Source organism: Drosophila albomicans, chromosome 3 (genome assembly GCF_009650485.2).
Source record: "Drosophila albomicans strain 15112-1751.03 chromosome 3, ASM965048v2, whole genome shotgun sequence".
Classification (NCBI taxonomy): Eukaryota; Metazoa; Arthropoda; class Insecta; order Diptera; family Drosophilidae; genus Drosophila; species Drosophila albomicans.
In genome coordinates this window covers 1898142-1923712 of record NC_047629.2, presented here as the reverse complement: position 1 = coordinate 1923712, position 25571 = coordinate 1898142, and the positions used below count along the sequence as shown (strand labels likewise).

Here is a 25571-nt window from a genome sequence, read left to right as displayed (position 1 = left end):
GAACTGCAAACATTTATAGTATATATTTACCCTCATATCACGACGTCATCTGGTAAACCTAATCAGCACAATGAAAAGAAACTTCGAATGCGTTATGGGTAATACTAAGAGAGTCAGCTGGTGTAGCGATTAGTTTTAGATCGCGTTTCGCCGGGCAGACACAACAAAAAAGTTTATTTATAATAAACACCTCAATGAAACAGTCAGCGGCAACATCAACAAGTTGCCCCAGTTTGCTGCCACATTGAGCCCTATGCCACATAATGCCGGCATCTAATTATAACAATAACATCGAACACATCAGTTTCATTCGCTGTACACAGAAGAAAAAAAGAAACGAAAACGAAGACAAAGACGAAAGAGTATAAAAATCAAATATAATAAAATATCGTAAGCAAAATAAATACCGTCAAATTTTCAACGAATGTGCGCGCGCGGCTTTCTAACAATTTCGAAACTTGACGAAACTTTTCGTTTATTTCGTTCCCATTTTCGAAAATAGCATTTTAGTGTGTAGTCTTGAAGGAATTTGTGTAAAGACTGTCAGTCGTCTTCCAAACGCGACGGAACGCAACGCGCCACGCGAGAACGATTCGACCGTCGCAACTATATAAAAATAAATCTCATATAAGAACAAAAAAACCGAAGAAAAAAAAACAAAAACAAATTTCAACAGCGAGCTGTGCCAAAAATTTCAAAATTAGAGTGGAATATAGTAGTAGTAATGTGTGTTTGTGTTCTTTCTCTCTTGTTGTAAATAATTTCGTACCCAAAATCAGAGGAAAAAACTAATCAAATACAAATATGTCCACAATTAATGCTGGGCGCAAGGGAAGCGCCCAGCTCGAGGTCATGCACAAGGCAGGCTGGAAGATCGATGAAAATGAGAAAGGTAAAGCAAAGTTAAAAAAGCTAAACGAAATTGAAATACAATTTTACCTTTTCTGTCAGCCTGCTATATAGATATTGATGAAGATAATGATGACGAAAATGATCAACTGGATGAATCGCAGCGCGTCTATTCCCGATGGTCCGAACTGCCCAACATCGCGTTGGAGGAAATATTCACCTATCTCACACCCAAAGAGCGCTACTATGCAAGCTTGGTAAGTGGATTTTCGCTCTCTCTTTGCAGAATCATGTTAAATGTTGTCGGATCTTTTAGGTTTGCCGACACTGGTACAGAACGTTCTACTTGCCGACGGTGTGGCACAACTTTGTGGTCGATGATCGGACGTTGACGCGACCGAAGTACAACTATTACTCGGGTTGGCAATACTGTTTAGATCATATGCGTACCCAGAACTGTTTGGCTCGCATCGGTAAACACCTCAGAGGCATCGAGTTTCGCCCCTGGCATAGCTTCAATAATATCTATCAGTTTATGACGTTGCTGTCGTGGAGCATTGATAAGGTAGAATCATATGCACTATGTCTATAAATGAATATTATATTAATATTATTTTTTCAGGGTCTCGAACACAATCCTCAATCCGAATTAATCGGCATGGGTCGCTGCATACGCTCGCTTGTGTATCATTTTCCTTGCAATATGTCACAGCCGAATGATCCCGAAGGCATAAAACTCTTTGGCACTGGCGGACAGCTGCTGAAGGGTCTAAAGGAACTTCTGCTGCGTCTGACCGATCTGCATACTCTGAAATTGGTCGATTTTGTTTTAGAACGTTTCGAGGCGAATCACCTGTTGGATGAAGTTGTTTGCAGTTGTTGCACCAAAATGCGTGTCCTTAATTTGGTGAATGTGACCACGGTCCACTGTCCCATCATGCATGTAGGATTGTTTCTCAATTTACGGGTGAGTTCATAGCACTGCAATGTTGTCAATTCCACTTTTTGGTTAAGCGATTATGTGAGAAGTTTGTAAACTGGGGAAAGCGGAAACTACAGCTAATTTATGCTAAAAGTATTTGCCAAATTTATGTAAAAAACAAAATCCAAAGCAAGCTGACATCGACATCAGCCTCACAGATTTTCTTCTGATCTCATCGATAGGGTTTTAAATACTGATTTAATCTTTATAAAAAACGATTTTGGAATTTCTTATATAAATTTTCGTAATTGCCAGCAATATGACGAAAATGTCGTGAGCGACACCATCTAAAGTGAAAAAAAACACATACATACATAGTAAGGATGGATCTTAGAGCACTTGATAAGCACTTTAATTTAAGCCAAGAATGATTTTGGAATTGTTTTTCCATCTTAAGATAATTGCAAAAATGAACAAGTTTGTACGAAAACCAAAAAATTATCGAATTTATATATAATATTTTATCGAAAAACAGAAAAGGTTCCGGGCTTTAGAGTGCTAATCCTATAAAAATAACCTTTACTTATTTTTAAAATTCTTTCAGTTAATTTTGTTTGTACTGTAAATAGTGTCGCATGCGACAAATTTCGCCAGATAATTACCCATATATTCAAACGATATGAGCTTGAGGTTTAACCTAATTATTTTGACTCTAATCTGTCATTATGGTACTATATTACTTGTACTCGTTCAAGTGCTTACATAATCCATACGTAAAACTTAAAATAAGTAAACCTTATAACGCATTTTCATTTCAGTAAAATTTTTAGCATTTTTTTTGCTACCAGCTTTTATCCCGTGAAAAAATTGGCAACTCCTCTTCCCTGCTCTCCCGCAATAGACAATCAAACTTTAACTATTATTGTATTTTTTTTAGGTGCTCACCATCTCACCACAAAACATAGACGACGATGTGCTCTCATTGCTGGCGGACACGAAGCTGCGTCATTTGCATTTGCTGCAAAACTGCTATACACCCAATCACCTGACCATCAGTGCCTGCGGAGTGAAGGCCTGGCGCAGCCTAAAGCTCACCAATCCACGTCTGCGAGTTCATCTGCGACTGGAGAATCTAACGGATGGCGAGGTTGTGATGCAACCCGAGGCACCTGTCCACAGCATCACTTATTGGGCACCTCGGGCGCGCATCCGCACCGAGCTGGTAATCCGCATGGTGGATCACTATAAGAACACTCTGGCGGTCTATGGGCATGAACTGTTGCCGCGCTTCAGCAGCCCAAAGCCATTTCACAATCGCATCGACAGCCTGCTGCTGCTGATGTGTCGTCAGTGCTTCAACGTAGACACACTGGTAAGCTGGTGGCCATCCAAACAAAACCATGAATTGTATTGCCTATTAACGTTACTTCATTCCAACGTAGATTATACGTGAAAAGGTCTCCACATCGACGCTGTTGCTGATAGCACGCACTGCCAAGAATTTGGCAACGTTGCACGTTAGACGCTTCGCTGTCATCTTGAGGTGCGATTGGCCAAGGCATCCAGAATGGAGCAATGACTTCTATTTGTGGCTGAAGCGAAACTCTCGCTCCTATGAGGCTGTAGAACGAGAAATCTCACAGATCCTGGGCTACAAATGGAATCTGCTCAGCGATCACGACTTTAAGCTACTCACAGTGAATGTTAAGGCGGGCGCGTGAGGTAACGCCCACTTAAAGCATGTATATATGTTTGTTAAAAGTAAGACTTGTGATAAAGGGTGAAGAGCTTTATTAGTTATTGACGATTTGCTATGCCAAATAAAGCAAATATTTATTGAACTTACTAATTTTGCTGCGGGGAAAAACTTTCGACAAAATTAACTGCTAATTTGTGGTGAAATTTCACAACTAGTTTAGCATATAAAGCAGATGTTAAACTCTACGCTCTGTTCAGTTGATACGCAACCGTCGAACTATGAAAGTGTTTCCAGCTATTTTTGCAGTCTCCGTATTCATCCTACTCGTAGGGCAACTGGACGCTATTCCAGTGCCACAATTTATCGGCGTGGAACTTCCTCTACCCATAGCTGTCGAGGTGCCGTTTTATGGATCGTCTTACTATGGATCACCGTATTATCCCCACCACCATCACCACTATTCACCATACGATGAATACTATTACCATGATCATGGTCATCATCACCACCATCACTATTAATAAACCTCACAACGGAGTACCTAAGTGACAACTGTCACAAAAAAAAAACATAGTCTTATACAAAATATAATTTATTTACGTCAAAATCAAAAATTGCGTTTTACGTTTTTGCACAACGAAATAGTGAGCGTCTATTGTGTTTCTATACGAAATTATTAATAGGTAATAATAAACATCACAAGACAATCAACAGTTTTGTTGGATAAAGTCCGCATCTTTAGTTCCATTTACACAGCAAAGTTTTAGTAACATATTTAGTACACTTATATTTAGCACAGTTACTTTCTACGAAAGCTTTTAGGCCTAACTGAACTTTTTTCAATATGGTCTGCAATCTTTTTAGTTCAATTCACTGCTCGAACCCGCGCTAAACACTCAGCACAAAAAGCTACGATGAAAGCTTGTGTTTATTCGCTGACCTTGAACTGGGAAGTGCAACAACAATAAAAACAACAGGCAAATCAATGCAACTGCCTGCAGTGAAAACCAACAAAATTCAATGTCAGTGCCAAGAGTAAAAGAGCTTTTTAAATTTTGCCGCTTTTGCCGCAATTGCATACTTTCAGGCGGCACATTACGTATACGGCCGTGTGACATACAAAAGAAAATGCAAACAAAAAAAGTAGAAAAAAAAAATAATTTATAAATAAAATAAATTTTAAATATACTTAAGAGTAATAATGATCAGAGAATTTTGCGTGTTTGCGAGCATTTCGAAATCAGTTTTTGAGACAATTTTAGCCTCCTCTACAGAGCAAACTGTTGCTAATACCTGCAGATGTTGTTTGGGGGGACCAGTTTAGTGGGTGACAGTGAAGGCGCCGCATGCCAAAATTTGATCATGACCGCGTAAAAAGAAAATGAAATTCAACTGGCTAAATATAAGCATATAAACAAACAAACAATAAAACGCGAACAGCTATCAAAATACGTTTGTATCAATTAAATTGAAAATATTGTGTAACAAACGCGTTCGTTCAAAATGAATAAAACCATACTGCATTGGAGCTATTTGAACTTTAAGGATGTGCCCATGGACTTATTTCTCTACGAGGACCTTGAGGAGGTTTATCTCAAAGAGAACTACATTTCCGTCATACCCAAATGGCTGCTCAATATTACTACGCTAAAGTTCATCCATTTGGCGGGTAACAATCTTAGTGAACTGCCCGTCGACATTTATATGCTGGAGAATCTGGAGTTCCTCGATGTTTCCAACAATGTGCTCAAGGAACTGCCCAACACATTGGGACTATTGCTGCAACTACAACAACTGAATGTCAGTGGCAATCAGTTAACTGAACTGCCTAAAGGTAGGTTCGGTGATATCCCCATTCCATTTGGCATTGACCCCATTCGTGAACTCTTCCTTAGAGCTGAGCAGCTTGCGCAATTTAGAGCATTTGAACATTGCCAACAATCAGTTCCGCCGCCTGCCCCTGCAGCTAAGCGAATGCGTGCGTCTCAACGAGCTCAACGTGAGCGACAACGAGGCGCTATTGCATCTGCCAGAGCGCATTGCCAATCTGCCCATGCTGCAGTCACTTGCAGCCGATCGTGAGTAGACACATAAAGGAGAAAACTCTTTGGCCATTTGTTTTGTTCTCTATTTTGCAGGCTGTGCTCTTATTTATCTACCGGCGGCGCTCTCAAAGTTCATGAATCATGTGCGCATCTTTCACAATACCTCCGTCAATTATATACCCATGATCTACGAGCGTTTCTATCAGAATTTCTACGACAACAGGCAGAAATTAACACCGCTGTAAGTAAAGAGATAGAAAGAGATAGAGGAGAGCATAAACAAAATACATATTTACAGCTTGCTAAACTTTCTCTTACTATTCTTACACAGTTCCATCCCGAAGAAAGGGCTCTTCTGGGTGCGTGAGCTAGAAAACCGTTCTCGCTTGCTTCTGCCGGTGGGTACACGCAAAATCTTTCCCGTCCCCTCGCCAGAGAACCAAGTCACTCTCTACGATGATTGTTTGCATGCGGTGGAGAAGCTGAATCGCCAAACGCCCGTCTATGAGAATGATGCGCTCCATCGTCTGCTGCCCGAGCCGTACATGAGTGCGCACATCAACAATGGGCCTATTGCCCGATGCACGACTACAAACTGCTCCCGATGCCTCTATACAACCTACTACTTCATGGTTGTCAAGCGGTGAGTACAATGAATTTTGGTTTTTCTTTTCCGTAGCATATTCAACGATGATTTCTAAGGTATTAAGTTACTCTTCTCATTTATGAATCCATGCCTAATGACATCTCAGCCCATTTATGCCATTTTAAACTTGTAATCCAAAAATAGGTGTTTGGTATTCCTCACTTAACACTACAAAAACATTTTTTAAAGCATAGAATTATTGTGTTTCATTTATTTTTTTTTTCTAGCGGCCGAAAATCAGTCCTTCAAACAAGTTTTGGGTGTTCTTAACGGATACACTGATTCTAATAATAATATTTACTAGGACGCACATTTTTCGCACTTAATGCTCAGAAAAAACTCACAACATTTGTTATCATGGCTTTTTATTGTTTCATCACATTTTTATGGTCCAACATAATTCGAATCTAATGACGATCGATCATCACAGAATCTTAGTTTTCTTCGAAATATATTTATATCATTATTTTATCTTAAAGTCATTGTCTTTAACTAATCGTATTTATTATGCCATTCATTCAACTCAAATTATATTATCAAACATATCACCAGCCAAGCTAAAGTGATGTTTAGTTATTTTTTTCTGCCTATTGTTACTTTATTTTACCAGCGAACATTTACAATTTTCGGTTGGCTTTTTAGGCGACCAATAAGTACAATAGTTACTAGAATTTCGAAAATTCGCCTAAATCTACTATTTATCTTGGAAAATATATTACTTTCATCTCAACTCTCCTTCGTAAATAATATTAGTAGAATCATCGAATCAATATCTCAAAACACACCTTCCTTCAGATTAACTTAATTTCTTTGATTTTACAGACGTGGCAGTGCCTCGAAACAGTTGTTCACCTGTAACTTCTGCACACAGAACTGCGCACTCCAATGGCTTTCAAGCAACTCAAAGAAATATTATCAACTGAACTGGAAAGTTTCCGATGACGATGACGAACATGATGATGATGATGATAATGATTAGAGATTTCGCGACATTTTACGATACTTGTGGATGTTTGTATATAAAATTTGCAACGTTTAATTAAGTGTTAGTTTCATAAATGTTATTTAATCACCTAAGCGTATTTTGTTGTGAAGAGGTCATTAAAGTGTCCCAACTAACTACTGGCAACCGGCACCTATTCATTCCAGGGGATGCACTAGAACAACACTTTAAGTCAAGCTTAAGAGTAACTCTGCGTTAGGCCATGCTCATGAACATGCACATAATCATCCAGGACACAATGCGATGCCTTGGGATAAGCGCGGCGACAATTGATGCCATGTCTGCCCATGTGATAAGCATCCACGTAGCGCGCATCCAAAGATCTATGGGGTCTATAGATGGAAGGTGTTTTAAGGGGCAGCGCCATATTATTGTTGAAGTAGGTTACTCACGTTAGCAGCCTGTGCAACAACTGGGCATAAAGTCCACTGTGCTCGTGCACCTGACCATTCTCACAGATCAAACGTTGGAGACATTCTTTGCCATGCTGGCCAAGCCGATTCATGTATTCCTCCGCAAAGGCGTAAAGCATCAGCTGTGGCTCATCCACTTTGGTCTCCTCTACGCGGTGTTGCTGTTGTAGTTGCTCTTTGGTTAGTTTCAGGGGACCCTTGAGGTCCCGCCCAGAGTTCCAGAATTTCCACCAGTAAATCGGCGAAGTTGGTTCACTAAATTGATAGTGATAATTCATTAGCCAGACCAGCTGACGCCATGCATTCTTTTCTTGAAATTCAACAGGAAATGCGGTACCTGTCACCATCTAGAAAAAAACAATTAGATAGCTTTTTCAATGAAGTTTAATTATTTATTATTATTATTACCTTTATCACACCACCGTCTTGATAGATCAGAAAACGTTTTTGGCGACGATGATGACGCCAGGATGTTAAGTTGGCTCTCTGAGCCTGCACAGTCTCCAGCGCCAGCAGCAATAATGTAATTAAGCCACTGAAGCATTAAAAAAAGAATGTATTAAATTTATTTATCATTTTTACTTCTTACTTACATGAGCTTCATTTTTCCGCTTCTGTGTTGTCGGCTCAAGCGGCGGATCGTTTATGATGATCGTTGGCTTTAGAATTGAACTCGGGCGCTTCATGGTTCATCGCTTAATGACAAGCTCGACAGAGAAAGAGGTGCCAGAAAAATGCACGTGCTTTGCGGGTTTCCTACTTTTCCATGTCCGCCCAATTAGCACATTTCCGTGGTGTCTGCATCAACACTATTCCTCTCTGTCTTTCTATATCGACGGCGCTTAGGTGTCAGTGTTTGAGTGGTGGTTAGGCTTAGTTTCAAATATAAAATAATTAGACTTAAGGCGGTTCTACACGTATTAATTAATACAATTTCCATTGGGCTTTATAATTATTACTTTGTTTTAGTATTAATTTAATACCTTTAAAAATAGATTTATGAATTATAAAACAGTGCAATAAAAATTATTGCAATTCAAATTAAAAAGTGTATAAATTAAGAATGAAAAAAAGTAATTTAATATGATAAAGAAAGCTACAGTTGGAAGTGCTTGGCCTTGAGATACCCGCTATATGTTACATTTCTAATAAAAACAAACATTGCGGTATTATTCTTAAAGTACCAAATGAATATATCAAAAATACTGATAAATACCGAAACTTATATTTTGACATAGTATAGAAGGTAGAAAGTTGGCTGTCGAGATAATATACATATCTTAAAACATTGTTATTATCGGATATATTACCAGATTGTCAACCAAAGCAACTAACTCCCAACTACTGCAGGCGTTTTCATCATATAAAATTATATTTTAAATACTTTCTAAAAGTTCTATCTCATCGCAATCAAAATTTATTTACAATACCGCTTGCTCGATTCTAATTTTTTCAATTTCTTGACACGGAAGTGGGCTTGGAAAAAATCTTAAACAAACTTAACCTGTGGGAAAAACACCCTACGGGTAACGGGTATAAAAAAGTGAATGACCGTTGAAGAGACTTTATTAGTGTTATCTAGAGTATCTTCATAATTATATTTAACTAATTTTGTACCCGCTTATTATTAAATCTAATTTAAATTAATAAGATAAACGAAACCTTAAAAGACATATCAAAGGTTATAGGAAGAGAAGATCCTCGATAAAATCTAGATTTTTATATTGACTTTAGCTTCGATTTTAATGACATATCTTAATCTTGTCAAAACAAAAAAAAAATTTTAACTACCTCACCAAATTATAATCATAAATTTAAGGATTTAGGTATTAAAAATCGAAGTAACGCATTTTCATACTTAGGCTAAGAAAATTAGGCTTTATCCAGATTTTAAAACCTTTTCGTATGAGATACAGGGTATTCATTCCATTTTTTTCAGTGTATTTCATGGCCATCACTATTGGGTGTTGATATTTAGCTCAGTCTGGAGTTTTGCTAGTGGATTTGTGTTGATGAGCTGTCTGAAACGTTCAAATTGAAAATTAAAAGAAATGTGTAAAAAGAAGCTGTTCAAAACGAGGACACACTAGATCGAAAAATTTACAAGTTTTCAATGAGAAAATAAGATACATTTTCTGACGCAATATTAGCATTTGCTTTTATCAAGTTTCGGTGTTTTGATAATAAGATTGGCCTTTAGGGCTTTTGATTAATTGATGATTAACTAAACGAATTGGATAGTTAATACCAATTATTGCTGCTAATTATGAAGAACTAATTTATTAATCTTTTTGCTCTTATTTATTCTATCTAGAAATGTACATACAATATAAATGAGTACTTATCAAATTCAAAATCCGTAGGTGGTGGAGAAAGATTCTACAAAAATTAGAGTTCACCGCTTATCAGAAGCAAAAATAAATAAATTTAGACGCATTGTGAAATTATCTTCAAATATTGATATTAATTGATTATTAATTCCTCACACATACATAAACACATACTATACAATACATTCTGTTTTTATAAAAAAATATAAATGATTCTTGTCTCGAAATCAAGATTTTTGATTAATTATCGATATGAATTTGTCTTTCGTATCGTTTTGGCAAATGTCGTAGCCCATGATATCTTGCACTGAACTGCATATCAATAAACAAATGGGGGAATCCACTTTTGAAGCACCTCCTTCCCTCCTTGGCAACCATCAAGCACCAATAACATTCCCATCCCATCTCAAAGTGACTGCTACCAGTTGCTGTTGCTGCCATGGCGAGCCCTTGGAGCCGTGGCATTGCCATAGTGCTGTTTGTTCCATTTATCGAATAGCAAAAATGTCGGAACAGTTAAAAAATTGCAGAAGTTAAAACAAATTTTACCTAATTCCTTTAAAAAAAAAGACAACCATATAATCAAAACAAATTTCGCATGTTCGTTAATCTAAATTTAGAGGTGCAAAATTGTGGGTAAGATCAAAAGTAGCAATTAGGAATTAGAAGCAATTAGAATGTTGAGGCTACCGGGAATGCCACTGCTCCCAGGTGCGCAGTTCTACGACGTGAGTAATCAGAGACGAAACGAAACGAAAACGATTAAATTAACACCTTCTCCACTATGTCTCTTAGTATAGCAAAAGACGTCATCCGAGGCGGCAGACATTAATGCACTATCAGGGCATTCACATGCTCTCGGATCGTCGCGAACCTGAGTTAGTGGAGCCAAATGGACCATTAGTGGACCCAAAATGTCCTCCTGTGGCCACCGAGATGAGTGCACTGTGGGCGCCTAAGATTAGCATTAAATTACCACCATGGCTGGCATATGATAAGCAGGTGCTCTGCTTCAATGCCTATTTCAAGGAGCCGCTAACCGAGATTTACCATGCTCCCTATCAGGTGCGCAAGGTAAAAATTTATTTCTATCTCGAGGATGGCACCATGCAAATCACGGAGCCCAAGGTGGAGAACTCTGGTATACCGCAGGGCTGCCTTGTACACCGCCAGCGCATTCCGAAGGCACCGCCTAGCGATCGTGAATTCATTTCCATCTTTGATCTCAATGTGGACACCAATGTACAGATCTTTGATCGCGTGTATCACATTAGTGGCTGCGACATCTTTACTCGGCAATTTCTCAATCGAGCCGGCATTCCAGTGCCCGTCTCCCTGCTGGAACCCAAGTAACAATGTCTTTATTTCACCAGCCAAACATACAACTTATCAATTAATTCATTTTCAGCGACCCAACCACCGAAATGCGCAAACGATCCGCTTTAAAACAAGCTCCCAAAGCGGACTCTAGTGTTTTGCCAAAGCGACATTCATTTGCCCAATTTCTGGAGTTTGATCGAAGAGTCCTTAAATTCCAGGGCTATTGGAACGATCGCTCCGAATTTGGTGATGTACGTAAGCTGGACATATGCTATTACTTGGCTGACGATACCATCGACATTAAGGAGAAGTTTCCAAGGAATTCAGGACGCGAAGGACCCAGCACCTTTCTGAAGCGCGGAAAATTGCCCAAGGAGTTCACGGGTCTGGCTTTGCCAGGGCAGCAAACTTCCGTGACGCTGCTCAACGTTCTGGGATCCAGCATGCGTGATGTTCGCTACGTGGCGGATCCGCTGAATACAGGACAGAAGGAGGTGCAACACTATACGGATCAGGATTTGCAAATCGGCGCAGTGCTAAATGTTTTCGGACGCGATGTCATCCTAACCAGTTGTGATCAATTTACTCAACACTACTACAGAGAGAAGGTGAGTTGGTGGCCACTTTAACGAAATCATTCCTTCATTATGCTTCCTTTCAGTATGGCATTCAGGACTTTACGCCTCAGTCTCTGCCGGAACGTAACGATGAGCGTCCATGTTACACCGGTCAGGTGCGTCGCTTGCCGCCCTATAACGGCTGGGGAAGTCACGAGGATTCCGAGGGCAATTGCATTACTGTGGAGCCTAAGGCACCGCAGGCCGACTTCAAGAAGCTTTTCAAGTACGATGGCTGCATTCTGCGTTTTGGTGCCAAGTTAATGTCTGTAATACGAGAGAATTGTGAGCGTAGCTTTGTAATCAGTTATTACCTAGCTGATGACACTGTTCAGATATACGAGGTGGCGCGACGAAATTCCGGCTTTGTGGGTGGCGAATTTCTCAAGCGAGCTCGTGTCCCTCTGCCCGGCCAGGAAAAGTTCAGTTCAACGCGACCAGAATACTTTCGAGCCAGCGATTTCTATATTGGTTCAACGGTCAATCTGAAAGATCACATCTTTCATATCATTTCGGCCGATGAATTTACATTGCTTCACATGGAACAGCATCCCAATGAAGTGAGTGCTATATTTTCTGTATATCGTGTTATAAAGTCATACGTGCTTGTTCTTCTCTAGTTCCCTGTGGCTGACATTCGTGCAATCATGAATAAGATACGGGATGCAGTGCGTCCACAATATAAACAATTTGTACTACGCTGCAAACCGGAGGTTGATCTAGGCGACAAAACTACAGTTAGCTATGACACATTAAAGTCAACGTTACTGTCGTATCTGTCCAAGGAGTCGCTATTAAATCACGAAATTGTTACTGTATGCCGTTTCTTCTCCGCGGAGCAAATGCCACCACCAAGTTGCGATAGAAATCATGTCCGTGCCGCAGCCCAACTGGAGTTAAAACGCGCTCTATGGAACAATGTGGAAGAACTCACAGAGCACTTGAGCCACATAAATCCTAATTGCAAACCCTACATCTCGGAGGCACAAGTGAGATCAACGCTGCGTGGCTGTCGCCTGCCCTTCAGTCTCGAGCTGGTGGAGGACATTCTGCAAGTGTTGCAACACAATGCTCAGGGCGAGGTTGAGGTGCGCGATGTGCTCGGCTTCTTTAATATGAGTGCCGATCAAGTGCCTGACATAGCGCCACTTAACATCGCCTTTGAACTTTGCCCCAAACTGCCTTTCCTACACAAGGGACGCCTGGTAGACTTCAATTGGTTTCTACATTGTTTGGGCTTAGAAGAGGAGCTAGTGCGCAATAACTTTTAAACACTATTCGAGCTTTGTTAAATGACGTACAATAATCCCTTTCCTTGAGTTTGTTGTAGAACATTTAACAATTTCTCGGTGCTCCTTCAAAGTTCGAAATAATCTGACAAATTACAAAACAATAAACATAAACTTTTCACCTATTTATCTATATAGTATCTAGAACTGTTTTCTTTTGCAAGAGCTTAAAGTTAACAATCATCATCGGAAATTCTACAATCGTTGACTTTATAAAAAATTGCATGTTGTGTTGTGTATATACAAAGACAATATCGTGGCAAATGCATTTTAAATTCTTAAGGAATGCGCGGAACTGTGTGCTTATAAACTAATTGTAAACGTTGCAGCTTATAAAAAACGTGTGTGTGTGTTTGATTGTGCCTTAGAGTTTTGATTCTGTGAGCCAATTGAACGATTGCGGCTTGCGATCTGACGAAGGACTAATCGCCACGTTGATAATAGTCGGCTTATCCGTCAACTGATTGGCTGCCTTCACTGCCGCTTGTAGCTGCTCAATCTCGGTGCAGAAATAACCTTGCATGCCAAACATTTTCATCATCTCCTCGTAACGCACCTGAACGCCCAACGCCGATGGTGGTGTGCTATAAGCAAAATGATGATAAGATTAGTTCAGCCAGTTAAGCTGATAAGATGAAATGGCTTACATTTGCGTTAGGTCTCCCTCGCTGCGTATGGCTTCAAAGGTGTCTTTATCGAAGCCACCATAGATGCCATTGTTATTCACAATGACAATGGTCACGGGCAACTTGTAGCGTACCATAGTCTCGATCTCCATGCCCGAGAAGCCAAAGGCACTGTCTCCTTCCACACAAAGCACACGCTTGCCGGGCGCAAAGTCGCGGCAGAAAAGTGCTGCGGCAACAGCAAAACCAGGACCAACACCCATGGTGCCAAAGGTGCCAGCATCAAGGCGATGACGTGGCTGCTCATTCAGCAGCATTGAACGACCAATATCCATTGTATTGGCACCCTCACTCACAATAATCGTATCACGTGGCAGCAGTTCACGCAAGTGATGGAAGACCGCATAGTAGTTAAGCGGCGACGCTGTGTTTAAAGACATCTGCTGGACTGTATCGCGATTATGTTTGCATTTAGCTGCCAACTGCTTCCACCAGTCCTGTTCGTAGCCAAAGCGGAAATTCACAGCATTCATTTGCTCAAATAGCTGCTCTGCAAATGGCCGTATATCCGCCTGAATGGCCACAGATGCGACCACTGAGTTGTGCAGCTCCTCGGGACAGATATCCACCTGAATGAACTTCACATCCTTATCGTATCGTGGAGCGCGACCAAAGTGCAGAATCCAGTTGAGACGTGCGCCCAAGAGCAACACCACATCGGCCTTTTGCAGCGCCAAAGTACGCGCAGATGAAACACATTGAGCAGCAGTATCAGAGACCACTCCCTTGCCCATAGGTGTGGGCAGGAATGGCAGATTTGTGTTCTCAATGAAATGACGCAGCGTATTCTCGGCATGAGCATATGCGGAGCCCTTGCCAATGATCACCAGCGGACGCTTGGCTTGACGCAGCAATTGAGCTGCACGAATGACTTCGTCATGTGGTGGATACACCAATGGTGGGGCCGGATGTGCCAATGCTTTGTAGATTCTTGACTCGACTGCCTTCGACTGCAGTATGTTACCGGGGAAATCCAAGTAGGCCACACCGGGACGACCATAGGTGGCATAACGCACTGCCTTCTCAACGTGCAGTGGTATAAGCGCAGCAGTTGGTGGACGTGCTGCGTATTTGCAGTACGGGCGAGACAACTCGACCTGTGGACACTCTTGGAATCCGCCAATGCCCTCATGATCCTGATTCGTGGCACCTCCAATGACAATCAACGGCCAGCAGTTGACCTGGGCATTAGCCATGCCACCTTAAGAATAGAATTGATTTAAATACACTATGCAGTGCACTTGAATATCAATTACACACCAGTCACGTGGAGCAATCCGGGTCCAGAAACCACAAGACAGACACCAGGCTTCCCCGTCAAGTAGCCAATAGCCTGGGCAGCATAGCAGGCAGCCTGCTCGTTGCGCATGCCAATGTACTTTAGTCCAGCGGCCTGGAAGGCCATGGACAGTTCGATAACCGGAATGCCGATGATGCCGAACACATATTCCACACCCTGCAACGTCAAGGTTAAGTTTGTATTATTAGTGGTGCAATTGCAATTGTGTTTGACTAATTAGTCGAGTCGAAACTATTTCATATGCCTGTATTTTGATAATAGGGTTTTGCTTAGCTGAAACCACAAAACAGTTTAAAGTTCAATTAGCCAATTACAATTGGGGCCTCTGGGGATTTGCTTATTGATTTTAATCAGCTGCTAAACTCGTGTGATTTACTGCCTAATTCCTTTGGTCAGAGTGTACGAACAACTTTGGAACATTGAAGCTATATTAGTTCTATCAAGATCTTTGCGTATCTATATCGCTATTAAATGCCACCGGTTGGCAACAACAACAACTAGCATTTATAAGAGCAAAACGATAATCACATATGTATGTACATACTAAATCAGGCAATAACAACAATACTTGGTCACTTTTGAGTGCTTTTGAACTTTGTACAACAAACAGTTGGCAGATAGATAAGCCAGAAATGGTGCACGGACACAGTTAAATCTACAGTTGAACGCACTGCACATTGTTGGTATGCAAAAAGTGCATATCATAAAAGACACAGAGAGGTAAAAGCCGCATAAGTTCGAGACAGACGACCCCGAAATTAGCTTACCTGTTGCTTCAACGACTCCGCAATAATTTGCACAGCTTCTACTTCGGTCATTTTAACGTTGTTATTGTGCTAATTGTTAAAGCAATGTGTGCGTTGACGCGTTTAAGCGTTTATTTTATAACTTTTTACTAAAAAATCGACAACAAAACAGAAGTGTTAAGTTTGCGTAAATGTTAAGTTAACATTATGTTATACTCAAAATGGTCATGTTACCAATATGCAGAGTGACCAGTCTATTGTATTTTAAATTCGGGTTACACTCACTATTCATCGATAGCTGAACAGCAAAGATCAAAATCCGATGGAAACAGTATATCGATAAATTATTTATAAATTCGTTAAAATAAATCACATCGAGCCCTTATCGAAAACTACGCACCAAGATTAAAACTTTATAAAGGTGTTAATTTATAGTTCATATAAATATTGATTGATGGCAATTGGGCATGCTAACACAACAGCATTCATAGAAATAAGCAAAATTTCGCTTGCGTATCGTAAGGTGATGATTTATCCAAAACAAATTCCTTGAAATTCCTTCATCACACATAAACAGAGAATGAGTAACGTAATTACCAAAATTTCTACTCTTACACGGTACGTACGTTTACCGGCATCACGATCATATTGTCCATATTTACATGTGTAATTAAGTAAGGTTTCGCAAATTATTTGTGTAAATGATTGTGAAACAACTTTTGCGCTGTTCGATTTGTGTTTTTAGAAAGCTCTCTTGGTTTCTTCATAGGCCCAAGGCCTTCACGTTAATTCATTAAAGGCATTTGTCAACAAAGAAAAAATGAGACTTGCAGTTCTGCATTTTGATTAACATTTAACTAATTGTTGTGTCAATTAGGGGTTTTTGCTTCAAGGCGCAAAAATTAACGTCTGCAAACACCGAAACCAGTTCAAGTGTTACCCCTCCAAAAATCTAAGGTTATTGTCGGCTCACTTTGTTTTTTTTTCGGATATATGTATAAACAAAACATTCTAATACGCTGCACAGGCTAAGCTTTGAAGCGAAACGGGAGCAAAGATCTTATGAAAACAGCAAATTTACAATAATAAATAGACAGCTTTAACTTTAATAGGACTCGCACCTGAAAGTGCAATTACACACACTACATACATATATACAAATGAAAATAGGTCATAATTATATGGCATTATTTCTATAACATCACAGCAAATTGCCAAGACACAAACTACAACTTTGTGTTGACAACATCCTCGCTCGGTTCGGTGGTTTTCACTTCATTCCATTTCTGTATCTTTCCTGAACCAAAGATCCAGAAAAATATGGCGGGCAAAATGTATGCGGCAGCACCAATAATGAATATCCAGAACCAATCATCGATGGTATTCTAATAATTAAAATAAAATAGACTTATATTAATTAAAACTTCTTAAGATATAAAGGTTAATCAGACTCACCGATTCTGAGGTAAAAGCGGCCACAATCAGGGGGGAGAAGAAGCCTGGCGTAGTGCCAAGGCAATTAATAATACCATACATAGTGCCAGCAAAGTTTGGAGCCAGATCCTGTGAGTTGGCCAAATTTGAGGAGGTGGCTGCGCCATTGAATCCCAACGATATGGTCATTATTGCCACGCACACATACGGATCTCGACCAAAGAAAGCCAAAATGATGAGCATTATTCCTGGCATAATGTGAGCTATTCAAGAAAGACAATATTGCATATCATAAAGTTCACATTATATTCAGCACTTTACTTACATGGTACACAGAAAATTTTTCGGGTAAATGTGATTGTCCACCATCCCTTGCGACGAATCCAATCGGCAATGGAACCGAAGCCAAAAGCTGCCAAAAGACGTGCAATATGCGGCAAACTGGACAAAAAACCAGCAGATGAGAGTTCAAAGCCAAGCACTTCGCTTAAGAATTTGGGTGTGGCAGTCAGAAGGAAGAACAGACCCCACATGCTGCCATAATGCAACATGGTGAGCGCCCAGAAGGGCATGGAGACCACCAACTGCCTGTATGGGGGCCATTTCTGGGTAAGGAATCGAAATACTCAATGAAGTGAAATGTTAATAATGCAACTCCAATGTATTACTTACCGGCTTGTTACCCACTGTAGCTCCAAGACTGCTTTCAATGAACTCACGCTCCTTGATGCCAATGGTGGTATGTTGTGCCGGTGTATCAGCTACTAGATAGAACCATAGACCCACCACGACAAACACTATCATGGCCACTATATAGAAGGCCCACACCCAGCCAAGATTCTCAATGATCACGCCACAGATGGGCCAAGTAATGACAGTGCCAAAAGTGCCACCCATCAGTGAGGCCACAAACTTGCCCTTTTCGTCCGGTGGCGACCACTTCGATACCAAGTTGTGACAGCACGGATATACGACGCCAGTGAAGAGACCAATCAGAAATCGAATCGCAAATACCGCGTATTTATCCCACGAAGCTGCAAGAGGCGTCAGCGCAGTCAACACACCTCCAGCCAAGCAGCTGTAGCCAGCAACATTGCGACCGCCAAGCATCTCAGCCAGAGTTCCGCCTGGCAGTGAGGTAATCATGTAGCCATAAAAATAACCACCAAGCAGCAAGGCCTGATCCTGTTGTGACCATTCGTAGCGCGTGCCGTACTGGAAAAGCAAATAGAAAACAATTGCTGTTTTCAATTATCACATTAACTTAATAAGAAATTCTAATACAAACATCTGGCTTTTCAATGATGGTTCCGTTCTCGTATCGCTCCTGAACCATTGCGATAATATTGATCGACAGATTTACCCGCATCATATAATTGATCAGGCAAATCATGAAGAGCATTACGGCCACATTCACGCGCTTCGGCACATAAACTGTGGATGACAATAAATATTGATTGTTATTATTATTAGTATTGCTGTTTGATCATTGATTATTCATATTATTTTCTATTTATAGTTGGACAGCGGTCGATCTTTAATCTGTCATCTGTCATCTTCATCTCTATTTTGTTTTGGGGCCCGTCGGGTGTCTAATGAATGCCACATACGTTAATTCCAATATTTGCCAATCTCATTTTTTGGGGATTTTCGGTGGCAACTCACGTGAAACTTATTTATGAGACATTTCGAGGTTTCAATAGAAAGAGGCGTATTTGAGAGGCACGTCTTGAGTTTTAATTACGTGTTCAACTTGTTAAAAACATGCGCAAAATATTATTAAAGTTTAGTAGACTTTGAGAACACACTAAGCTTTGTAAACTGCCAAAATTCATGATGTTATTGATCCGTTACCCAAATGGAGGATACTCTTATATAGTATAAAAATAAATGTTAAAAAAATGAATGACTTCTTGGAATCAGAACCTGATTACAGAGTATCTTCGACTAATTAACTTAATTGTTTAAATATTTATAAATACAATATCGTGTACTTACAGCAGGGAATAACAGCCATTTTATCAGATTGTTATTGTGATTGAGCCTCACGTCGGTATTAACTGAAAGACGATAACAGGAAACAGTTAAAAGGCTTCAACATTACGCATATTCCAGGGGAAGCTGCACTTGATTTATAAATTATAATAAAGTCTTAATAAGTGTTTAATTCAAGTTGTTAAACGGGAATGCGGAGGTCTTTTTAGATGGCGTTATTATGTCAACTGATCTCTGAGTCAGATTTACCAGTTTGCGACTGAGGCATCTGTATTACCAAACTGTCAATGAACAATTTATTGCCAAATTCCATATTTGTTTTATCTCTCTCTTTCTCTTATGTTAATTTAGACTAATTTATAAAAGATCCACGTGCAAGTGAATTTTAGAATCTTACACCTTTAAATAGACTCGCACATAAAAATACTATACTCACTCTAACTAATATGGGGTATTCACATTTGGTTTGCTAATGTTTCACGTGCTGGTGATAAATTTGACCTGTTTAGAGGCTTAATTATCGTTTAAATCATATGGCAGCGAATTTTCAATTATTATTTCTGTCGCTATAATGAAAGCGAAAATTGTTATTTATGAGTCATGAATAACCATCACCATGACAAAGATGTGATGCCAAATTTCGGAAAACCATTTAAAATCATGGAAAAATATAATTGAATTAACATTGAAAACTAAACATACTTGTACTATGTGAGCTCACACAATTCTGAATCAAACTTATTTAACAGTTACTCAAATCCTTGAAGTAATGTTCTTCTTAGTAAGCTCTATTCCTTCTAATTAAGCAATAATCTGAACAATCTGACGAAGCATGTTAATCATACCAATTCCTTTTTACTTAAAAGCAATATTTACACGTGCCGTTATAAAAGCATTTATCATCAGCATTTCGTAATATTAAGCGATATGTGTGTTAAATTTATGATCTCTACTCATGCAAGTTTAACAAGCACGTCTCAGATGGTTTTGGCAACACACGTGTGAGGTGTTTAAGCTAAATTGAGTTATGAACATGACAAATGGGAATATCATCAAGCTAGTCATGTATTTTTAAGTGTTTTGATTCAATTTTTGATTTACTCGCATACTATTACTACCGGCAATAGCTATCATTGTCTGTCATTGCTCTTGTCAGTCTTTTCGATAAGGTAATTGTTGTGCAACACGCTACACAAATTTGCAAAATACTTTCATATAGTATGCAGTATCCAGATCAAAGTCATTTGTATAAACAGTTTAATATCAGTAGGGGAACGGGGCAATTGTAGCTGCTAAATATATATATCATATACATATGTACACATTTATTTTTTAAAGTGTCGCCCTTGGCACGTCTGTCTCAAATATTGGATTCAATATGCAATTTGGACAGCTGTTCGAAAGCCATTCAAAATGCTAATATTGCACATGCAGTTCGTCAATCGGCGATAGCCTCGCGTTTATTGCAAATACATGTACTTTCTTGACAGGCTTAACTTAAGGTAATTAAGCAGGCATGTGTAGTGCAAAACACTAATAATAATAATAGAAGTTGCTGCTAAAGTTTCCAGGTGTAATGCGTAACTGCAAGTGATCTAGTTTTTGAGCAAATCTCAGTCATAGCTATGGATAATTTATGAGATCAATTCACATGGCGCTCTGATAAGAGTAACGGGAAATTAAATACCTTTAATCAGTCGTCTGGAAATTGCCTCTAAATCATTTAAATTGCATTAGTTAATCATTTTATATTGCTCCAATATCAAAGAACAACAATACCAATCTATATAGATATGTAGTATATAGCACTAAGTAGGCTCCATAAAAAAGTGATAAGCAATCGTTTTGGTTTTGCCAAAGTTCTCAATGAACGGAAGAAATCCAAAGTAAATGAAATAAAAAACAGCAATATTCATAAAAATACAAAAACAAAAAACCGAAAGTTATAGCCAAACATACAGTTGTAAAATCTTTACATCCATTATATACCGTTATCAAATTATTGCACTGCGAAACAGCTAGAGAAACAACAACTACAATAACAATAGCTCAATAAATGAATTGCGTGTGGATCTATGTATGTAAGTTGTTAGGTGTATTAACTCGACCGGTAGTTAAGTATACATATGTATATGTATATGTAGATATATTCCATCTATACATGTATAAGTATATCCACATAAAAACGCTCGATACGTGAACGTGATTTGCATATGCAAAAGATCTGTTATTAAGGTACGAGTGTGACACCAAAAATAGATTTCGCATTAAAGATATTTCACTAAAGATATCACATTAAAGATATACCATTTAAGATTGCCCATGGTCAAGGAAACGTGCACTGAACATTTATTTAAATTAATTTCATGACACAAACTTAAACTAATGCTGTAAATAACCTTTGCCTAAAATATCGCATATCTTCAAAATATTCTGCATATTCTATTTGTATCAGATAACTTAAGTGATGCACTTAAGTTCTACATGTTGATGAATCTGAAGAGATATCCTAAAAGCTTTTAAATAAAACACTTTACAACAAAATATTAAAATATTTGCTCAATTTTTAAAGTAATCTTGTTAAGAATTAAACAACGAAACTCAATTTTCAATATTTACGTTCGCAGATTTGCAAACATAGTTTATTGTCGAGATTTTATAATTAATTTACTTGTTCTTATCATGAATTGATAGGCTAGTTCTCGAGATATTCTAGCATGCGTGGAAATTTTAATTAAAATACATTGTAGAAGATTACAGGAAAGAATTCCATCAAATAAATCATTTGTGAGAAATTAAATCATTTATTTGTGATAATCGACTGTAACAAAAATGCTGTTGCATAGTGTTTAAACCCAGTTATTTGCACAGTTTATCTAGATCCATTAGCTACATTAGAATCTTGACAAACTACCAGAAAGAAAGAGAGAGAGGATGGGACAATTATCAGTGGGTAGAACCCACAGTTACAGCCATATCTATGGGTAATTCGCTAAAAATGAAATGTACGGAATTACCATGTACCAAAATAAAGAGGGGGGAGTGCGAACGGGAACCAAAAGGTAGTAAGTAAGTGTAATTAGGTCGAGAATGCTGCTAATTAATTTGTAGTATAGTATGTCTCTAATCGGGAGCGTGGCTCTTTATCAACGTCATTGCTTGTGCTGCCTTTATAAAATCAACTCAAAAATTTATGACATTATAAAAAGAGGACAAAGAAAAAATCGTAATTGTAAAATATATGATTACGAGTATATTTGCCATCATACATGGTCATCTGATAAAAGGCAGCTGGTAAATGGTAAATGATTCTCATTATAGTTAGCTTAATCGTCAATTACTTGGTAGTAAAATTAAAAATTGGACTCGTGTTTATAGACCCATTAATGATTAATGATTTGATTTGCCATCTGAGCATAATACTCGTAATATCCAGATAAAAAGACTAGGAGGTAACAATGTCACGATTTGTGTGTATGATATGGATATGGGATGTGTCCAAAGAGCACCACAGAGCAATATTCACCGTTAGCGATTAATGCTGGTGATATACATAAGAAAGTAGACGAATGTATGTATGTATGTACGTATATACAGATTATATACCCATAGCACGCGTGCTTTTAGCATTTACATAAGACTTCAGCTTCAGCTCACAATTGACATGGTTTGGCAGTTTGCATCTATCTCTATACGATTTATTTTTTGTCTTTTTTCTGTATTTTCTGGTTTGACTTTTGGAAAACGTTTAAACAGTTCGGTTTTAGTCAGTTCGCATGGCTACTCGAATGTTTTGTTTGCTCGTTTCGCCCCGTTTTGTTATACTCTAAAATAGGGTTATATGGTTTTATTTAGAATTTAGAAATATGAAACTTATTAAAAGTTATAAGCATAGACTAAATATAGTAATACCTCAAAGGACATCCACATAAATATTTAAAAATATTGTATGAATTTAACAATTTGTTGTAGTATTTTAATAAACAATGTCGATCGAATGTTCAATACAACTGTCATAGCATCGGTCAAGATTAATGTTTTGTATAAAAACAACACCTCTTGAGGATTACATTGAAGAAGTCTTCAGTATGTAAGGGTATTGAGTTGTCGACGTGCCAAGATAGCTACTCCCTTGTTTTTATTTATACTTTGCCTTTGCTTTAGTCGCTGAATTCTGCAAACTAATTCAATGGCAATGAACCGTATCTCACATAAAATTGAAATATGTAATACGCTCTACCAGTTAATAGCAGTTATTTATTTGTTTTATTGTTTCACTTTGTTTGTTTTTTTAATGTCGGCTATTGTTTTTAGGTTCTCAGTGACCGCATCGAATTCCTATTTTGCACTAATTTTCAAAGCAATTGCATTTTTGCACGTTATACTTGAGTTTTGAATATCAATCACATTGAGTAGGAAGAACCCCTACAATTTCCATAACAAATCAGATCAATTGTGCTCAACTTGTATATACCCTTCACACACAAATGTAAGCAACAGTTGTCAGTAAGACACTTTTCCCTTCCAAATATAATTTACGCAAAAGTTATTTACCCACTTATAATGAGTACACAATATGAATTTTAAAAATACTTTAGAATGCTGATAATAATTAGTGCAAATAATTATTCATATAATTAGCACCACAATTAATGCAAAACTCAACGCGAAAAATTGCAGGTCAAAAATTAAAAAAATAAATATATGTACATACAATTGTACAAAAAAAACGATTTCCAAATTGCAGTGGAAAACAACTGGAATCGTCCACTCAAAATAATCTCGCGAATCCCTCGATCATATATTATTGCAGATTGCTTGAATGGAATATTTCACAATGATTTTCGTGCATTTTTTGAAGTTCATTATAATAGATTCGCCCAACATCGAAACCAGTTGCCATATCATCTGCCAATTTATAACTAAAATTCATATTTTAACCCAGTTGTCAAAAAAAAGAAATTAGAAACAAAACACGCGTGCACAACACGTGAAAGTTTTCACGGGAATCGTTTTGATTTATTATTACACTTCAACTTCAGGATACTAGGCGATCAAAACTCTCATTCCACTTTAATATACTATATGTAATTATCAGTTTCGTAACAGTTTACCGCACTCCGCAATATATCACTTTTTCATTCTTAACATTCGACTCTTTCGGTTTCTTATCGGTTTATTGCTTAAAGTCCTGCGACAACACACAGATACAAACACACACACACTCACATTAAGGTACACGTTAGTAAGCACCCGAACCGCCCGTTCAGGCTGTACGGCTGTGATGGATGCGCAAAGAGTTGCCGGGAGCGGGAGCGGGATCGGGAACTGTAGCTACAGCTGAGAATGCCGCGAAACGAATGAAGCCAAATCACCAACTGCCAATGGCATATATACTTAACTTACCTTATGTACTGCCTCAGACAAAAACCTCGAGCAGCGAAAACGCAGCGTAACAAAAACAAAAACGGTTAAAAATTGTTTAAATTGTTGTTGACTGTTGGCGGTTTCGAGATTGACGCTCTGCGTCGCTCTGCCCAGCTTTATACTCTCTCAGCCCTGATAGCGCGTCCAAACAAAAAATCGCGTGCGATTTATTGCACGCTGCGAAATTTTTTTAAATGTGAACAACAATTCACAATTTCGTGCTAAATAGTATGCCAATAATCAAATAAATAATAGCAACAACAACAATTACGCAGGCAACATTAAACCCACATAAAAATATTATATTTTCTTTTTTGCACGTTTCTTAATTATTGAATTAAAACTTATGTTTGTAATTATGCATTATTTAGCATAGTCATATAAACTGCTGGAATATATCACGTCTCAACTACGAGATACTCTCTAGCCCGCACAAATGTATTGAAAACTAACTGCTATTTGTAAAATCATGCGAGAAAGTTTCATTTCAGTTGTATAACCCTAACTCGATTTGGAAATGCAAAACTCTTTTATCTTATGCAACTGATCAAAATATTAATTTTCATAAATGTCAATATCTACGCGTTCGAATTGAAAGAATCCCCCTTAACCCGGTTTTATTAATTAACACTATTTTGAAAACTCTATATTAAGCTTATGAACATCAGGTATAAAACTCTAATTATCAGTTTCGATGGTGCAAAAAGTCAGTACACCATTGAAAAGCGAAATATTTCAGTTAATTAACGCACTTGACAAAATGTCAAAAAAATATCATAGAAGCGTTAGAATCTCATATTAGTGTGACACCATCTACATATGAATTGATTTATATTGTAGATTAGACATT

General features: G+C 38.4%; 6 protein-coding genes across 7 annotated transcripts; 3 read left to right on the top strand and 3 right to left on the bottom strand.

The window, feature by feature from the left end:
* The first annotated feature begins 761 nt into the window (after positions 1 to 761).
* LOC117567612 (F-box only protein 39) lies at positions 762 to 3592 on the top strand. 2 transcript variants are annotated; one of them, XM_034247701.2, is made up of 6 exons: positions 762 to 892; positions 952 to 1106; positions 1166 to 1414; positions 1472 to 1816; positions 2709 to 3143; positions 3214 to 3592. In XM_034247701.2, exons 1-6 carry the CDS (start codon positions 805 to 807, stop codon positions 3490 to 3492), a joined length of 1551 nt encoding a protein of 516 aa, XP_034103592.1. In that variant the 5' UTR covers positions 762 to 804; the 3' UTR covers positions 3493 to 3592. The 2 variants fall into 2 exon arrangements, 1 of the variants encoding a protein (XP_034103592.1); XR_007954735.1 differs by lacking the exon at positions 3214 to 3592 and having other exon boundaries at positions 1472 to 2148; positions 2709 to 2816.
* A 110-nt stretch (positions 3593 to 3702) lies between these two features.
* On the top strand, positions 3703 to 7319 carry LOC117567616 (leucine-rich repeat and death domain-containing protein 1). The gene is made up of 6 exons (XM_034247706.2): positions 3703 to 4153; positions 4335 to 5304; positions 5366 to 5548; positions 5609 to 5756; positions 5847 to 6158; positions 6984 to 7319. Exons 2-6 carry the CDS (start codon positions 4974 to 4976, stop codon positions 7138 to 7140), a joined length of 1131 nt encoding a protein of 376 aa, XP_034103597.1. The 5' UTR covers positions 3703 to 4153; positions 4335 to 4973; the 3' UTR covers positions 7141 to 7319.
* On the bottom strand, positions 7174 to 8280 carry LOC117567617 (uncharacterized). Its single transcript, XM_034247708.2, has 4 exons — positions 8171 to 8280; positions 7986 to 8112; positions 7557 to 7924; positions 7174 to 7496 (listed from the first exon to the last, which is right to left on the bottom strand). The coding sequence occupies exons 1-4, from the start codon at positions 8179 to 8181 to the stop codon at positions 7343 to 7345; spliced, it is 660 nt and encodes a 219-aa protein (XP_034103599.1). The 5' UTR covers positions 8182 to 8280; the 3' UTR covers positions 7174 to 7342.
* Positions 8281 to 10075: 1795 nt separating this feature from the next.
* LOC117567613 (EF-hand domain-containing family member C2) lies at positions 10076 to 13229 on the top strand. The gene is made up of 5 exons (XM_034247702.2): positions 10076 to 10635; positions 10703 to 11256; positions 11316 to 11835; positions 11889 to 12404; positions 12465 to 13229. The coding sequence occupies exons 1-5, from the start codon at positions 10585 to 10587 to the stop codon at positions 13113 to 13115; spliced, it is 2292 nt and encodes a 763-aa protein (XP_034103593.1). The 5' UTR covers positions 10076 to 10584; the 3' UTR covers positions 13116 to 13229.
* Positions 13230 to 13322: 93 nt separating this feature from the next.
* On the bottom strand, positions 13323 to 16056 carry LOC117567615 (2-hydroxyacyl-CoA lyase 1). The gene is made up of 4 exons (XM_034247704.2): positions 15887 to 16056; positions 15080 to 15275; positions 13781 to 15020; positions 13323 to 13717 (listed from the first exon to the last, which is right to left on the bottom strand). Exons 1-4 carry the CDS (start codon positions 15935 to 15937, stop codon positions 13498 to 13500), a joined length of 1707 nt encoding a protein of 568 aa, XP_034103595.1. The 5' UTR covers positions 15938 to 16056; the 3' UTR covers positions 13323 to 13497.
* An 885-nt stretch (positions 16057 to 16941) lies between these two features.
* On the bottom strand, positions 16942 to 24662 carry LOC117570323 (sialin). The gene is made up of 7 exons (XM_034251864.2): positions 24524 to 24662; positions 19298 to 19359; positions 18588 to 18733; positions 17972 to 18514; positions 17625 to 17904; positions 17321 to 17562; positions 16942 to 17250 (listed from the first exon to the last, which is right to left on the bottom strand). The coding sequence occupies exons 2-7, from the start codon at positions 19314 to 19316 to the stop codon at positions 17092 to 17094; spliced, it is 1389 nt and encodes a 462-aa protein (XP_034107755.1). The 5' UTR covers positions 19317 to 19359; positions 24524 to 24662; the 3' UTR covers positions 16942 to 17091.
* Positions 24663 to 25571: the final 909 nt, after the last annotated feature.

Coding starts and splice junctions, on each gene's coding strand:
- LOC117567612 (XM_034247701.2), top strand. CDS start 805: ATGTCCACAATTAATGCTGGGCGCAAGGGAAGCGCCCAGCTCGAGGTC. Junction 1,817..2,708: donor GATTGTTTCTCAATTTACGG/GTGAGTTCATAG, acceptor TATTTTTTTTAG/GTGCTCACCATCTCACCACA. Junction 3,144..3,213: donor GCTTCAACGTAGACACACTG/GTAAGCTGGTGG, acceptor ATTCCAACGTAG/ATTATACGTGAAAAGGTCTC.
- LOC117567616 (XM_034247706.2), top strand. CDS start 4,974: ATGAATAAAACCATACTGCATTGGAGCTATTTGAACTTTAAGGATGTG. Junction 5,305..5,365: donor GTTAACTGAACTGCCTAAAG/GTAGGTTCGGTG, acceptor ACTCTTCCTTAG/AGCTGAGCAGCTTGCGCAAT. Junction 5,757..5,846: donor AGGCAGAAATTAACACCGCT/GTAAGTAAAGAG, acceptor ATTCTTACACAG/TTCCATCCCGAAGAAAGGGC.
- LOC117567617 (XM_034247708.2), bottom strand. Junction 7,925..7,985: donor AAGACGGTGGTGTGATAAAG/GTAATAATAATA, acceptor GTTTTTTTCTAG/ATGGTGACAGGTACCGCATT. Junction 7,497..7,556: donor TTGTTGCACAGGCTGCTAAC/GTGAGTAACCTA, acceptor TTCCATCTATAG/ACCCCATAGATCTTTGGATG.
- LOC117567613 (XM_034247702.2), top strand. CDS start 10,585: ATGTTGAGGCTACCGGGAATGCCACTGCTCCCAGGTGCGCAGTTCTAC. Junction 10,636..10,702: donor CAGGTGCGCAGTTCTACGAC/GTGAGTAATCAG, acceptor TATGTCTCTTAG/TATAGCAAAAGACGTCATCC. Junction 12,405..12,464: donor TGGAACAGCATCCCAATGAA/GTGAGTGCTATA, acceptor GTTCTTCTCTAG/TTCCCTGTGGCTGACATTCG.
- LOC117567615 (XM_034247704.2), bottom strand. CDS start 15,937: ATGACCGAAGTAGAAGCTGTGCAAATTATTGCGGAGTCGTTGAAGCAA. Junction 15,276..15,886: donor CGGAGTCGTTGAAGCAACAG/GTAAGCTAATTT, acceptor TTGACGTTGCAG/GGTGTGGAATATGTGTTCGG. Junction 15,021..15,079: donor CGGATTGCTCCACGTGACTG/GTGTGTAATTGA, acceptor TCTATTCTTAAG/GTGGCATGGCTAATGCCCAG.
- LOC117570323 (XM_034251864.2), bottom strand. Junction 18,515..18,587: donor CCATCATTGAAAAGCCAGAT/GTTTGTATTAGA, acceptor TTGCTTTTCCAG/TACGGCACGCGCTACGAATG. Junction 17,905..17,971: donor CTACAGTGGGTAACAAGCCG/GTAAGTAATACA, acceptor TTCCTTACCCAG/AAATGGCCCCCATACAGGCA.